This window comes from Ptychodera flava, chromosome 1 (assembly GCF_041260155.1).
Source record: "Ptychodera flava strain L36383 chromosome 1, AS_Pfla_20210202, whole genome shotgun sequence".
In the NCBI taxonomy this organism is placed as follows: Eukaryota; Metazoa; Hemichordata; class Enteropneusta; family Ptychoderidae; genus Ptychodera; species Ptychodera flava.
This window is the reverse complement of record NC_091928.1, coordinates 19893823-19910955: the sequence shown is the minus strand read 5'-3', so window position 1 is coordinate 19910955 and position 17133 is coordinate 19893823. Positions and strand designations below refer to the sequence as shown.

General features: G+C 38.9%; 1 protein-coding gene across 1 annotated transcript in view; it reads right to left on the bottom strand.

The window, feature by feature from the left end:
• Positions 1–2099: 2099 nt before the first annotated feature.
• Positions 2100–17133, bottom strand: part of LOC139132268 (arrestin domain-containing protein 4-like) — a 50404-nt gene continuing 35370 nt past the window's right edge. The window contains exons 3-7 of the mRNA XM_070698660.1: positions 15921–16162; positions 13438–13617; positions 9078–9311; positions 7991–8246; positions 2100–6581 (exon numbers count right to left, since the gene is read on the bottom strand). Coding sequence (XP_070554761.1) covers positions 6547–6581; positions 7991–8246; positions 9078–9311; positions 13438–13617; positions 15921–16162 — 947 coding nt within the window. The 3' untranslated portion in view covers positions 2100–6546. The remainder of the gene's footprint in view (positions 6582–7990; positions 8247–9077; positions 9312–13437; positions 13618–15920; positions 16163–17133) is intronic.

Genomic DNA, 17133 nt, shown 5'->3' with positions numbered 1-17133 from the left:
CGGTCCATACCTTAATTGGATCAACATATCGCATTTTGATTACAGTGCAACCACCTTTGGTTTCCACAAACAGTGATAGCAACTCCCCCAACATGAAATGTTTATGGCACACCACGCGTCCAGCAGTAGGTCTGTTAACTCGGCCGTACGGGTGGTTCACAGTCCCTCGACCACGACGGCCCAGCGACATTGCCATCCACAAATTTACACCCATTTTTGCTGACAAACGAGCGTCATCACATGATTTGTTTTGTAGACGATGTTTAGGAAGTTCCACTTTCGGTCGGTGAAAGCAGGAAGTATGACGTATCTAAGAAGAAATCCTTTTCCCCTATACCATTATCACTATCTAGTTACTCAAAATTGACCTCCCCATCGGTTACCCTTTCAAACATTTGTTGGTTGCTGTTGTTGTTGTGGAAAACAGGACAGGGGTTAAAGGCAGCCCTTATCCCGTGTTCTGGACACTTCAAGTACGATACCGTACAAGTATGAGATAAGAATTCCATGCCATGCGTACAATGATTGGTCTATCAAGCAAGCAATGTTTGTTGAAATATATACTTTAGTTTCTTTTACTGTCTCTGACGACATACATCAAAGCATCACATCTCTAGAAATCAAAAGACGACTGTAAAGTGTGTACATATACAAATGTCTGTCACGTTTCAAGTATCCAGGATTATCAAAGAATGCTGTGCGAACACAACTGTTATCTACAAGTTCCATATATACACATCCAACCTAAACCTTCATCAAATGCACATATCAAACACCTAAATGTTTCTTTGGGCTGGAGGTGGGACTCATATTGCTTCTGTTAATATATATATATATATATATATATATATATATATATATATATATATATATATATATATATATATATATATATATATATATATATATATATATACAGAGAGGTCGGAGTGCAGGGGTCAAAGGTGATACAGACAAGATGGTTGATTTCCCTGGCCGAGTACACAGCAGGCTGTTCTTGCTATTAGAGCAAGATACGCACATGTTAGTATACATTTATGCAAATTATATTAATAAGCATTGTTTCGATATTGAAATTTTATGCTAATGATTCTCTATCAATGTGGAATAGTCATCTGCTCTGAATAGTGCATTGTATATGTTCTGGTCTTTCAAACTAAGATCAATGGTTGATTTCCAAAGATGAAAATTGGAACAGCAAAATGAAGCTAACAATTGCAACAGCAAAATGACCTACAGTTTCTTTTGAAAAACAAAAAATTCCTTTCCAAACTTTCTTTGCATGGAATGAAACCTGGAACAACTCAAATCCCTTCCTGTTCCCGGGGCATACTGTAAATTAAGCAGTACCAAGGCTGGTGCTGCAGTAACTGTAGCCCTGGTTGGCCGTGGGGCTTGGGCTTCTGTAGTGCGGTTGCCCCAACCAAGGCAAGGCACGAGCCGCACTACAGAAGCCCAAGCCCCACGGCCAACCAGGGCTACAGTTATTGCAGCTACAAGGCTGGGTGCATTTGATGAAGGCTACAACATTGTCTTAATACATAATGGTTCTGACTGGTACACACGGACCGTGACCTGGTAAATCATGGCCTTGACCTATGACATGATGACCTGGAGAACAAATTGGACGAAACAAAAGAGACATAATGTTGTGTTCCAGGGGTGGTTTAGCTAGAGGACTTGGCTTTATTCCAAAAGTGTCTCCTAAGTCAGAAAGTACCTCACTGAATGTTTACTTTCCACTGAGAAATGCCATTCTTGTAACGACAGGATTTTAAATCAATATTGGCAGCAATTACCAGATACAAGCATTGGTGTTATAAGTTAGATTTAGTGATATATTAAGCAAATGGGGATCATTGTAATAGCATAAACATCATTTTGATGATAAATTAGAATTCTACCTCGAGAATTCGAAAATTGCTTTCAAAATTAGTTCTTCCCCTACAAGAGTGGCCGAACAGTTTGAAAAGTTCAGATACAAGGAAGAAAGCCAAGTTCAATAGCTAGAGTTAGATTGACCTTAGCTATATTATATTCACAGTACGATTATCTCACAAGCTAACAAAGCTTTCTATGAACATTAATACATTTACATGCTATATTTGCCAAAAAATATTTAATCTCAAGGTCCACATAAACAAGACGTCTCCCTCAATAAGGAGGCCTTGCCAATAAAACTGTAAAAGAACTGAAGTCATCTGGATTCGTCAAACAAACTGTCAGATAAGTTACATTCACTGTAATATCATTGTCCTCATCTTTGAAGTTTGTTTTTTAAAAAAAAAAAACTTTCTACACAATACTTGATAAAGTCTCGTACGCAATGTGCAATTATAAACACCCTCCATCTATCAAATAAAAAGTAAGTGACGTCGTGTTATCCCCTTCCTTACAAATTCTTTGAATAAAGTAGTGTTTTGGTACTTGGTACTCAGAATGCAATAAAAGGTTGACAATAAATAAGGTAACAGGGCATTTACACAGGAAAGGAAACTATAAATGAAAAAACATTAATAGTCCATCAATTTCTGTGGCTAGTTTAAAAGTACTACAAAGATTCTGACATTTGGTCAGCAAGCTCAGAAAAAAGTACAAAACACATTACTAATACGCTTGCCAATCATCAACTCCACTGAAAGGTATAAAAATTATGTTTCCTATATTAAAAAATGGTGATTGGGTTTTAGTAAAATATCAATATTTTCAAGTCAATTCTGTTTTTATCTGTTAAAAAAGTGACCGCAAAAATGTAGGCACATTTAAGAACAACATTTACATAATGTTGCAAGAGTGTTGTTTAAATAGAGGCACAGTCTGTGTTGTGAGCTATGTTCTGCGTATGGGATGGCTTTGGTATCGAGCAGTGGGGCAGAGGTTGGGGGCAGTGTTGGAAACGGAGAGAGAACAAGCTTGGAAAACAAACATATGGAAAGCTAAATTTCAGGAGAGCCACACTGTTCTTCATGACAAAGTTTCTCCGATGGCTGCCTGAAATATTCTGAGTTTAATGATACCTGCTTAACACTGGAAGCCCATTTTATTCTCATACAAAATTCCCCTATGAGATGAAGCAATAAAATTTACAAACTCCCCATGTGAGTAGTTCAATCTTCAGTACAAATTATATCAAATAATATCTTTGGGAGACTCTTTTCATATTATTTAAAATCTAACTTCATGTCAACATCTAAAAACTTTAAATTAATTTTACGTTAATTTACCAGTACATTCTTAAGGCAATGAATAAATAAGTACAAAATCAAATACTACACTTTCTACTTCTAATGTTACCAATGTATGGCGCCCTCTACAGTTGGTCTTCATATTAAAGCTGTATGGACTATTTCTGTACAGGGTGATATCTTAGTTTTTCTCAAATGAGAGCTCACATAATTACACTCTTTTAAAATGTAATCGGCTCTTTTACTGATTTACAAATACTACAAACGAAATAATATGAACGGCTGAGCTGTGACAAAGATTTATCACGCTCAAGCTAGATAATGATTTGGCAATGACAAAACACAGCTGTACCATAATGTTTGATGCGACCTGACAAAAAGTCAAGTTCATTGAAATAACTTGTTTTAGCACTCCTCATAATCTTCACTAGAAAAGAGAATTATTTTGAATACAGAAATCACATCACAGAAGTGAGTTACTGTCAAATTAGTTTTCCATTGGTGACTGATCTAACCATGTACCGGTATGTACTGCTACACCATTACTGAGCTGCCTGGTTGGGACAATTTTTTTTAACAAAGAAAGAGAAAATTCTTTTTCATTTGTTTTTTCTACAAAGGAAACCACATTATTTTAAAAAAGAGTTTTGATACTGGTCAGTAGTCATGAGTTTTGCATAGTTAGAAGGCTGACTTTGAACTCCTCTTCACTGCCTAATTTTGAAGTACCTGAACAACACTGGGTCCAACCTGCATTATGGAAGCAATCATAGGGTGCCCTCCAACAGCTTTGCAAAGCAACTGGAACTCCTCGCGTATTAAAAATGTCAATTAAAGGAATTGCTAGGTGTGGGCCAAATTTTGGTAGAATCTCACAATTTCTATGATAAAGTTACACAAATAGAAATCTGTGAACACTGGAACCATCTGTAAAATTTCATTAGGGTCAAAAGTACAAAAACACTCTTAACCCTTCACCACCATGGTTTGTCCCAAATCCATTGTTTTCTATGGTATAGTTGGACCTGTATACAGGGAACTGGGGGTGAAAGGGTTTAAAGCTAGCTTTTTAAAATGTCATGAAATGCCGAATCTGTCTTTATGACGTTATAAAATATAGACAGTACTTCAGGAATTGTCAAGGCACATGTTTTATGGTGAGGATAACAACCAAGAATTTGAAAAAAAGTCATTTGTCTCTAACTTCATTATAAAAGAGCAGATCAAACTGTTGAACTATTGATTGTGAGGTGGGTCATTCATAATTTTATAAATATTTGACTAGATTTAAAAGTTTGAAGATGTGTGATTTTCAGAAGCAGCAAAAATAGAACAGCCTCCTTGTCATCTGTGTTCACAAGTTTCAAGAAAATAATAGAGGCACAACTTGGAGACCACTGGGCCTACTCATCCACTGGGTAGAATTAGCACTTGTCTGAGGGTGCCTTTCACAGTGAATATATACAAACATACCCCCTAAGATAATGTTGGATTGTACTACAGCTAAGTATGGGCCCAGTTTACATCAGTCTTGCAAATAAGGTCAGTTACAGGCTTCTTATTGCGATGATGCCTTCATGAGGCATCGGCTAGTAAGGCAAACATCCATTGGTTGCCAGTGTTGTAGCTAGACTGATGGATATCCAAGAAGTGCATTAGTTTGGACAAAAAACCCACTTGAAGGCCTTGTTATGCTGCATGACAATTACGCAGAAAGTTGCAGAGGTAGTGATCACCATCTGCATAGTACAATTCCCCTTGTACAAGAACAGCCAAGGTTTTTCTCACATGCCACAGAGACATTTGCCACATTTTCCTCAGAACATATTTTGTGCCTCTAAAATCAACAGTATTGGATTGGTATGGATAATACTTTGGCATTCTCCAACTGAAGTTGGTGTGAATATTGAGACATACCAGGGCATGAAATTAAGGTGGTTTGAAAAGGTCAAAGGGTCACTGAGCATGCTCTGTATACTATACTACAGAATCAAGAAACTTCCCGGTGTGACTAAACATACCCTGCACAACCAATGTTCAAAGTCCAGAGACCATCACATACCTGGAGAAGAGAAAATTTACACTGTTGGAAAGACTGCCGTTCGTACCCTTATTTTATCGGCCCACGCATGACTTGGAAGATGATGACATGGATACATAAATATATATTAAGGAGGCGCTATGAAGTTCTGGGACAGCAAAGAGGGACAATATTTTCCTTTGATGTTTCACAATGACTTATCCTATAGACTTATCCTATATTCTTTGCCTTACATCATCTCATTCTTATCAAATCAAAATGTTCACGTAATTACACTTTTGTAGACCAATATTGTCACCATTCACTTACAAACTGGCAAACTGATTTAGAATATTTTGGGGGATGATAAGTCTCATGCTAAGACTTCAGTGTTCTTCGGAGAAGCTCTGAACTTGTTGTAATTTGTTTTTTAAATGACTATTAATGTGATAGTTCTACTAGGGAGGCACTTGCAATGTGCCTACCAAGTATTGTCAAACTTCAACAACAGAAAGGGATGGGCATAGCAGGAATTTCAAATGAAAGACAGATTGATGTTGATTTTGCATCAGTGTATATCTAGAATTTTCAAATATTTATAAAAACCTCCAAAGGAATTTTATTCGGCGTCGGTTTCGCTAACAACAAACAAATGAGCTAGCTGCTCCTCAACTTGAAATGAGACACATCAAAGATGTATATTTCCAACGAGGGCTTGTGGGTAGTTCTGCAAAGGCTTGTGGGTAATATCCAGCGTAGGCTTCCATGATCATTCAAAAGCAATATCAGCAATGGTGACTCGACTTCTAGCTAGGCAGAATGGTAAGTGTGGGCAAAGATTTCTGTAGAATTCCAGGCAAGGCATGCCATGTCGTGGTTCTAAGGATCAGCCTCCTTGCATTGCCCATCAAATGATTCATGTACTGTTCGGTTGATCCATTTTCAATATCTACTACTTTATTCTTGTTCATCAAGCCAGGCACCAAGGCCTGCATGATATCCTTTGCGCTGCCAACTACAGCAAAGTTGATTCCTCACGATCGACTTCTGCGCATTGCAGTATTTCACAAAACTGTATCAGTCACTTTGAACTTCGTCTCTCGGAATGCAACATCATGGCCAACTGCGATGTCTTGTCCTGGTAGAGTCCACGGCATATCCAAGAATCTTGAGACGTTTCTGCTTTCCGGCACTATCTCTGACATTAGAGATACACAAAGAGAGCATCGCGGATATCGTTCCATTTTGGGGCCAGGGGAAAAGCGTGAGCTCCAAGTGACAGAAGTCCATTAGTCCATACACATTGTAGAAGGAGAGTGGTGTACAACATTTTGGTCATTTCTATATTATGGCTAAGACGTCCCCTGAAGACACATCTGTGGATGAATGGATAATACAGAGCAGTTACACGCCTCTGGAAAACTCTAGAAATAATAATATGCCCCTATAGCAAGTTTGGCTCTTTTTTCATGTACAGTTGTTGATTTTAAGGAACTTGATCTTGAAAAAAGAAACACAAAAATATCACATGCCATCTTTAAAGGTACTTAATACATTTCCAGCGCAACTAGCTATAATTCTTGATGTGTGTTCTAATATTTGTGATTTGTCAGGTACAATGCAGTTTCTGCTCCACTCACCAAAATCATGTCATATATGCATAGTGTCCGACAATCAATATAGCTGTACGGTACATGTATGTGTGTGATATCAAATATTGTTGAGGACTGAACTTGACTGTGGACTAGAATACGTTTGTCAACAATAGCAGCACGGCAAACTGTGAACAATGCATTGTGTTGGCAAGGCTAATGCTTTGAATTTGAACTAAACAGTATTGTACAGAGATGAATAAGAAGTTATATTTTGGTTTTTTGAATAAAAAGTGATGAAAGTATTATCAAAAGTTACTGCTACTGTCCTTGTAAGATAAGTTGTTATTACAAGGTCCACACATTTTTGGTATCGTTATTGTTACTGACTGCATTACACCCAGCTAGAAGGGATTCAATTCATTCTGTTCACTAAAATATACATGGATCCAGGTTTTCACAACTCTTCACAGTTCACTTTTCAGATTTGTGACATAATTTGGAAAGGGGGAATCATCGAATTTTACCACCATTATTATTACACTTGCCTCAAGTCTGTGGGCACATATAAATCAAGAGAGAGTACGGTAAACTGAAAGCAAATTGAAGCAATATTCTCTGGCAGGCTGTTGCACTCATAGGGTGAAGGCGATTGTCCATAGACTTCCCCAGGTAAGGTTGCGGTTGCTATAAATAATTCTTAATGACACCAAACCTTATTAGCTTATTTCAAGAATGTTCAATGTGGCAACTTTTTGTCTCTTGTTTTCCAAATCCAGCAAATTATCAATTGACTGAGTGGGACTGAAAACCATGTATGCATGGAACATGGGGACATGCCCAGTGATGGAGGCCTTTCCACATTGGTGACAGGCCTACATGTAGTTACCTCATCATTTTCTCCATGCCATGCTTATCTCAGATCATACCAAGACAAGAAAACCTCCCCTTATAAAGTCTTGAGATCTATTGGCTGCAATAGATTATTTCTTGTGATAAAATAATCTTTCCATAAGTCCGAGCAAGGACCCTGTCAATCATTTACTTACATAGACCACATGTTAACACTAGAGGGCGTTTGCAAGGTACACCAGTCCCTAGGCCAGATAATAGCTGCCTGCTGAAGAGAAAAGCCAAGTGACTGGGGCCAGTCTACCTTATTATGTAAAATTTGTCAAACTTCAAATACTTACTTAAACTCTTTTCAATATCCATTGCACTTGGTGTGTTTGCTTGGCCGTCGGGAGTTGGCGCCGTCGTCGTCGTTGCATTCGCTGTGCGACTGCGGTTACGACTCGACATCGATGCATTGGCCGAACGGTTACGACTTGACGTGTTTCCATGGTGACCATGCCGCCGATGCCGATGCCTGTGTGGTATAAGTCCTATTGTAACTGGACAGCGTAGCGTGAGATCAGGTTGGCAAAATCCTGAGAATGATGCCTGAAGCTGTGAAAAGAAGTTACCAGTGTCAGTGTTACCAGTGGGGCTTGTCAGAAATTTTACCCTTTCACCGCCATGGTTTGGCCCACATGTATTGTTATCAATAGTGACTGTGGATCAGTTTATAAAGAAATGGGGTGAAGACATTGAGATTTCATTCATTTGAGGAAAATCAGGAGTTAAGACAGTCATCAAACTCTCTTGGGCAATACAGCTTGTCTGATAAAATCTTTTCGACTGTGGCATTTTGAAAGTGAAAGCTTATTTTCATAGATATCTTGTGCTAGCTAATCTGGCTACAATTTTTGGAAAATACTGAAGATGAAATAAAAAAAAGATTTCTCTGACATACAAGTGGTAAACAATGATCCTACAAATACATTTAAAGTAGTCTGCAGAGAGTTCTATTTTGATAGGAGTGTTAATCGAGGTAGCTTGTGTCTCGGGCAGATATTTGGACTCTCAAACTTCTACAATACTTTGCTGGTATTCTGTTTATGTGAACTGATTTCAAAGGTTGTGGAGTAAGCAAGGTTTTTTACTGTCTTGTTTTCATGAAAATCAAACACCAGATTTTTCCCCATTGAGTTGACACAGGGACAGCTGCCATTGTGAATTTTCAATGCAGTATAAAAATTGGGAAATTTGTTTTGCTCATAAATATAGGATGACCACCACTGACTTTTATCCTTAATTTTAAAAGAGAATGGTTTAAAGCTTCCTTGAATGAAGTTTGCATAAAAGTTCAGAAGTGGAAGTTTTGAGGCGTGTGCTACTGAGTCAACCAACACTTCAATCAAAATCGTTCTGAATTTGTCTGCAGACACGTAGACTTACCTCTACAAAGTACTTTATATCAATAAAATCACACCCCTGTAGCCCCGTTGTGGCACAGGACTGGGGTATTTTTAATTCTTTTTGGACCCAACTCCTGGAACTCCTTGCCCCACATCCGTCTTCTTCAAGCCTACTTATAACTTGCCTGCAAGACCTCGTCTCTGTCTGTCTTCCCAGGACACCCCTTGCGATAGCACCAGTGATACCTGGAGGTTGCGCAGTGAATGATGCAATCTGGAAAAACGAAATGGTAAGAAAGTCATCATTTGCCCATTGAAGGACAATTTGAGTTGACACTTTTGACACGACATCGCGTCAGTGCACTAAGGTCTAATCTGCCAATTTTCTTCATTTTTCAGGTGTGCTAGAAAAACTTAGTATTAATTACAGCCTCAATAAGAATGTGAAACATGTTCTAATAAATATTATGAGGTTATTACGAAAATACCGCAAAGGATGCACGAGGACATTGGCGCAGCGTATCGCCCGACGCGAACCTTATTATTATACATCTTACATTCCTGATCGGGGCATCAAAATGTCGGAGTAGTGACTGTTTTCGTGCAATTTTTCTTCCGATTTTATCGCGCCAGTGTGGAACGTTACCTCGGACGTGCTTCTGCACGTTTTGGAGTGTGTGCACTACACACATACGTACGTACAGAGCGCGCGAGACTTGTTCTGGCACTCGTCCAAGGGGTCCCTTGAAACCGTTCTACAGTGAACGTGCAGATACAGCCGCAGGGAATGGGGCGCCTTGAAACCGTGCCGTACGGAACGGGCGCGAGTTCCGTACGGCTTTTTTAGCGCACGCTAAATTCTATTGTTCTCGATGGTAGATGTATAATAATCAACAATAGTTCTACCTTACGATTTCTCTTTGTTTGAATCTTAGCCTATGTAACAAGTAATTCCGAGTCATTTCTCTAGGAGTTAAGTGGCTCTAGCAAAAATGTCAGTTACAGCATCCTTGCATTGACGTGACAGTACTGTATTTCGATATTACAATGTACAGTACCGTACTTGCATGTCTGAAGGGGCTGCACTGTCTGTCTGTGGCATTATGAAATACACCATCCTGTACCATGGTATACACACTGCAGGGAAGTTGTAAATTACACTGTTCACGGGACACAGTACCAAACACATCTCATTGAAATCTTATGGGACAAAATCTCATAGGAACCCAATAAGGAATCCCCTTTCAGGATGTGAGTGGTAATTTTGAACAAAGTGCCATATGCCACCTTCTGTCTAATGGAAACCCATTATAATCATGCAGACAGTGTTCCGAACCGTGGTAATCAAATAATTACTGAAGGTGTATGGTATTATTTTGAGGAAGAGGGACCAGGTGTGGTTGTCCAAAGCTCATTTCACAAGCAAAAGATGGGCAAACTTATTCAGGTTTTTGTGGTCAGAGGATGATGTAATTAACCTGTTCACCCCGTTTCCCTGTGTATGGACCACATTCACCATGGAAAACAATGGGGTTGGACCAAACCATTGTAGTGATAGGGTTAGAGGCACATTCAGTGATCCTCTAGCCTTCAATTCTAATATATGGTACACTGCAATAAGTACAAACAAGTCCAACAGCCAGTTCAACAGATCACAAAAAATGGCAACTTTCAGATTCAGACAAAAATGTTTGGTCACAGAGATTAAAGCACAGGATTTATTTGACCCTACACATTATAAACATCAACGCACTACACAGTGGTAAATGAGTTGGTATGAGAATAAACATTTGGCGGTCGTAAGATTTTTTAACTACTGACTTTGGCCATCCCTGGATGAGAAACTGAACAGAACGAACATAAGCTGATTGCAACAAAAAAAGTATAAGAATCCGTAAAAGAGGTAGGGCCAAAATATAAGAAGTTCTCTTCCATAAACTTTAGCTTTAGCTTATCATCTTCTCAGCAAACATGTAACCCACAGTACGGTTTCTGTCAAAACATGATCTTAACATTACTTATGATTGTTTTACGACAGTCGTTTTATGCCGCTTCATTACATCTCATTATCTTCTCAACAACACAGATATTATGGACAGTGATAAAGCTCTGAGTTGGGCTCATTCCGACACTGGACGCACATTTACCCATGTCAAAAAACTTATTACAAAATGTCAACACAATACACTGGTAATCAACCGCTTTGTATTGATTTCAAAGGGAACATAACACCCATTCCGGACAAACACAAATACCGGATCATTCCGCCAGTTTGCACCCCCTCAATAGAATTACCAGATTTGCCGACAAGACTAAAGATACGTCCCGTACGCTTTCACTGGCCACAATGGCTGCCAATTTACGATATGTCTATCCAGCATTCATGATGCCAGTAATTGGTGCATGTTACACAATAAAGCGCCTAAGCGGTACGGTAATACTGACATGGATCCAATGCAACAGTAGAAGCAAGCATCTTTGTATAGTCTTCTGAAAGCTGCTCATTAAATAATTGTTCACTACATGAGTTGTATGCAAGTATTCTCTCCAGTCTTTCAATTGAAAGGCCATTCTAGTATTATCATCACTTCCTCACTTATTTGCAACTATTCTGTGTGTATACACGCGGCTACAAATTACTGAGCATGAGTCACTCACATCTTGAGGTTAAAACTGTTGGAATGTACAGCTACGCATACCATTTTGTTGTGATTACTGTATGACCAAGGGCAAACTTCTTCAAGAAATGAAGCTGCAGTCTTCAAGATGCTATTCTTGTCTACCTTGGTATTATTACGAAAGGAGAGCTTCACAGATCAGTGTCTTGAGACATGCTTAACAGCAACTGAGATCAGCGTCTTGGGACGCCTTTAAAAATGTGGAAGACAAACTATGCCTTCTGTTGTACCAACAGACATTGGATATAGCATTTAATGTGTTTCTGGTGTCTGAAAAATTTCAATATGCAGATGAGCGATCAACTGATCTATCAAAGTGCATAACTTGGCACATAGCATATTGGTGTACGCTTCACACTCATTATATCACAAGATGACATTTTTTGAGTTCATGGTTGATTCAACCCTTATGTCACAATGACTGCGCCCAAAGCCATTGAGTGTGTGTCTGTTTAACCTGTTTACCACCATGGTTCGACCCAAACCCATTAATATCAATAGTGATTGTGGATCTGTTTACAGGGAACTGGGGGTGAGCAGTTTGAAGGGAATCAGGATGAACAGGGTAAAATACTACGCGTATTAAATTTTTAGTGACATAAAAAGGCTGCAACAAAAAATTGACACCCTTGTCTTCAATGATATCAATGGCTTTACTACTTAGCCCAGCTGTACTGGGTACTTTTTGTTTTGGTTTGTGAAAAGACATGGCATTGTCTCCTACACAACAGAGTAAAGATCTACTGAGAATTCTCTATGGAGGACCCCTTGCAAACCATTGAACACAATTGCTTACTACCATATCTGCCTGTCACATCAGAGACTGGTTCAGGCATTCACTGATATCATAAACACTTACATTTTCATCTTCATTTTGAAATATGACGTTTGAAAGAGCGAGTAAAGTTAAGAGTACAACTGTTTTACATACACCTGTTTTCAATTGCACCCTGGCCAATTACTTAATTGATTTCACTGTCAAGGAATGTGATGGAAAAGCAAAGCTTTCATCCCACTGTGATGTTGTCTGGCTCTATTGTCTTTTAATTACAGCACAGACAATGCAACTGAAACAAAAGCCAGATAGGGTATGCCTACTTTCTCAAAAGCAGCACACCAAGTCTTTGAGTTATCAAGTCAATGAGGAGCCATAGATAATGACAACATATGCATAACAAATAAAAGTCAATCTGTTTAGGGGTTGGGGGCTTTTTTTAATTATCCTATGGACAATTGTACCAACTACAAGCCAAATTGGATTCGGTATTTTCAAACTTTCACGGAGGGGAGGGGAGAGTGGGGTTTAAGTCAAATTGAATGGGTTTTGTTTGCCATGCACATGTCTAATTATCCTTGTTCCTTCACAAATACTTTGGACATAACCTTGTTGATGACACTTCAGAATTCAAATCACAGGTGTGCCACATACCCTCATGTACTGAGTACCGTACTGCAACAGACACCAGACAGGTGTATCAAACACCCTGATGTACTGAGTACTGATAGGTACGGTGTGTCACATACATGTACCCTGATGTACTGATTACTACAACAGACACCAGATAGGTATGTCATATACCCTGATGTACTGAGTGCTGCAACAGACACCGGACAGGTGTGTCACACATGCCCTGATGTACTGAGTGTTGCAACAGACAGCGCACAGGTGTGTCACACACCCTGATGCACTGAGTGTTGCATCAGACACTGGAAAACCCTCACCTGTATGAGTAAGACAGTCATGCCAGTGATCCGCGTCCTACTATTGTTGTGCAGTTGCATGTTGACGTACATATTTTCACCCGGCTGGTAACCTTTCCTGTCCAGCTCAACCTTCACGGATAGATTGCCAGTTTTATTGCAACATCCAATGGCTCTTTCCTCTTCATGTTCCATGGATTCCTACAGCAGGATGAAAAATAGGAGGGATGAAAAATTGGGAAAGGCAGAGGGGAGATGAAAAAGATACAAAAGAGACATGGATTGATAACAGATTACAAAACTGAACGATACCATATTACAGTGTGCATACATGTATGTACGGTACAACTCCTGTTTAGATTATATCTGCATTCTTCAACATATTGGTATCTACAAATAACTAAATTTAGTTATTGAAAACTGAATGCTTGCATGTCAACAGTATATTCCTATAAGCAAGAATCTGGCAATTACATATCTAGGAATTAGTGATCTATATGTGTGACCTTTGGACCAAGTTGGCATCATTTAATGACAATTATGCAAGTACAATCAAATTGTGCTATAAAGTGAAAGATCTCTAATGTACTGTGCATGATGGCTTGAAAATAATAATCAACAGTAAACAATTTTCTGTGAAGTGATACAGTTTACAATTATCAAATAGAATTTGGTTGAATGTATAGTTAATGTTCAATGAACTTGTTGATCTAATAAGATCTATTTCACTTGCAGACTACTCCAATCATTGCTACTATTGCCAACCAAATGGCTGAATATGAATAGTGTATTTGTATTTTGGCAAAATCAATAATCAACAAATATTGACCTTCAAAAGTTGCACTTGCTATTTGTAGTTTGTTTGCACTTTGATATCAAATATCTAAACCCTTTCATGCCCATTTCCCACTGAAATGGTATACCTTAACCATAGAGAACAATGGGATCGGGTCAAACCATCAAGACGAGAGGGTTAATAGATCTCACTAGCATGACAGAGATGTTCACAAAATTCAAACTGGTACTACATCAAATTACTGCATTAGGGAAATGTCACAAAATGGCCAGAAAATGTCATTCCGTCTTCACCTACATGTACAGTCTAAAGACTGTTTCAGTTTCTCATTTGTCGGTTGGTTTTGCCAATCGCATGCTGACAATGACAAAGATGCCTAGACTGTCTTAGGTAGTTTCCATGGCAACATAGACACACACTGACACTAGCAATGAGCTCTCTATACTGTAGTATTGTTTCTGTCAACTCTATCCTTGAAAAGATGTGCCAGTGGGAATGCTGTGAATCTCTCTATTTCCAGTGGATACCTTTGCATTGTGTTGACAAGTTTCAAGTCAAGTTCCAGGAGAGTGTCTCATGTCATGTGGTGCCAAGCATTATGCCAGCCAGGCATTGATGCCACAAAATGAACTTTTGATCTGTCCTGTAGCATAAATAGTCTACATTCCATGCAGATGATGGTGTTACTTTTGTTCTAACTCAAAACTAATCAAGTTATCTTGTCTTCTATACCAGTACTATAAAACTTGGAGAATTAACCCTTTCACCCCCAGTTCCCTGTATACAGGTCCAACTTTACCATAGAAAACAATGGATTTGGGACAAACTATGGTGGTGAAAGGGTTAAACTTGGGTCACCTACGGTATATGACTAATTGCCAGGCAAATTAAATTCATTTTTCCCACGGGCTACTGTATCAATTTAATACTCTACTAACTTTGGTTAAAAAGCAAGTCTACTTTCGATCAAAACTATAGTCCAAGCTAACTCCAATGTGTCCTTTAAGTCATCCCTTCAATCGCAAACCTGAACACAATCTTTATTTTCAATATTTCAAACAGATGAAAATAAGATGCTTTAAAATTTGTAGATGCCGTGTGCATTAAAAATGACTTTCAACATTGATCTCAAATAAAAGAACACTGTGTTTTATCCAAAGAAATTCTTCAATAGTGAGTGTATGTCTGCAAACAAATAACCATGAGTATGGCAAGTGTATGAAAGAATCTGTATGGTCAATCTTCTCTGCAAGGGCAGAACCAAGACCATACCATACCGGTACTTCTCTACATTGCCATCAACATAAAAAGTACAAAGCCCTCACATTCTGACATCATTTGATGTTTGTTTCTTGTGAGAAGTACCGTAAAGTTATGGTATTCTGTTGCCTGGAACATGTCAAGTTGGTGGCTGGCTGAGGTCAACTCATACAGTTCTGATTGGTACGTGGACATGTGTGTCATATCAATAATCTGATGATGTATCGCAATGTCCAGTACTACCGTATATACTGGTATTGTAAACATTGTGTCTTCAAAGTATTTATGTGTATATGAGTCTCTACCGCTTGTAAGAGCTTGGCTTGTTGTTATCGTTATTATGGCTGATATCGTAGTTCAGTAAAGAGGACAAACCACATTTCACACCAAATAAATAGAAAGAGAAAGAACATCAAAATGGCACATTTGACAAGACTGCCAGACTTACATATAGATCTATAATTTGATTAAGATCTGGTGACGATCCAAGCACCAGGAATTTCCTTTCTTTTTGTAAATTATATTTGCCGCGGATACAGTCCGCTAGAGTGGCTTCAATGGTGTATCTGACATATCCCTTGTCGGCTTCCAGTGAACACGGCAAGTTGCTATCCGGCACCGGGAAGTTGAATTTGAATTTGTGCGCCGCGGGGTCAAGGGTCAGTAACTTGGGGTCTTCCTGGTCAGGACCTGTGGAGGAAAGAAAAAAGAACAGGACTGAGAACTCGGCAGGTTGAAGGGTCAGGTCTGGGGGCATTTCAGGTCACAAGTTTGGGAGGAAAGAAATAAGAAAACAGCAGGGTTATCCTGGGATCTGAGATGGAGGGTTATGAATCAAGCAATGAGAACAAAAAAGAGCAAATGAGAAAAAAATACCCAAGGTACATTGTACATTAACACACATACAATATTTGTACAGCATATACATGTACATGTAACATTGCAAGCTTCTAGCTAAGTGGTTTGATTCACAAATTCAAGATGCCATTAATTCAAACTTTTCCATATATTTACAATGGTTAGGATGTCTTTTTATCTTCTGAAAGAAAACATCCAAAAATGTTATAAAAGAAAGCAGCTTATTCAAAGTGTCTTAAAATATATCCATTTATTTGGGACAATGTCAGATATGTCAATCTTTGCATCTAGGATTGTACATGTACATGAATGTGGTTGGTATTGTACTACCATATCAAGTTGTAAATTAGAATTCTTCTACTGTACAACTGTGCATGGCTGTCAATTATAGCCGGTCACCGGCGGCAAATCGCCGTCTGACACAGGTCTTGCCGCCGCCTGTTTTCCCTATTCAAGGCCTGCAATAATGATCTTTACACACGTTATGAATTCTTTCCTGTCCAAATTCTACCGTTGGCTGCGCTGTGCTACAGAGGCGCAGCCCCTAAGGCTCGTTGGTAGCCGATTTCTGATTGGTTTTAATCGGTACTGTCAAAAGCTTTACGTGTTCTGATTGGTTTTCGGACGTACACGATCGATATGGCTACGAAAGTCGACAGCCTCGCGCCTCGTTGGATTTATGGGTCCAAAAAAGACCCCCGAGAGGCTCACACTAGCTCTGGATATAAAAGTAATGTCAATATTTGTAAATCATTTTATTTTCCTGATGAATTTCAGTGATCGGGGGTTCAATCCATCAATGG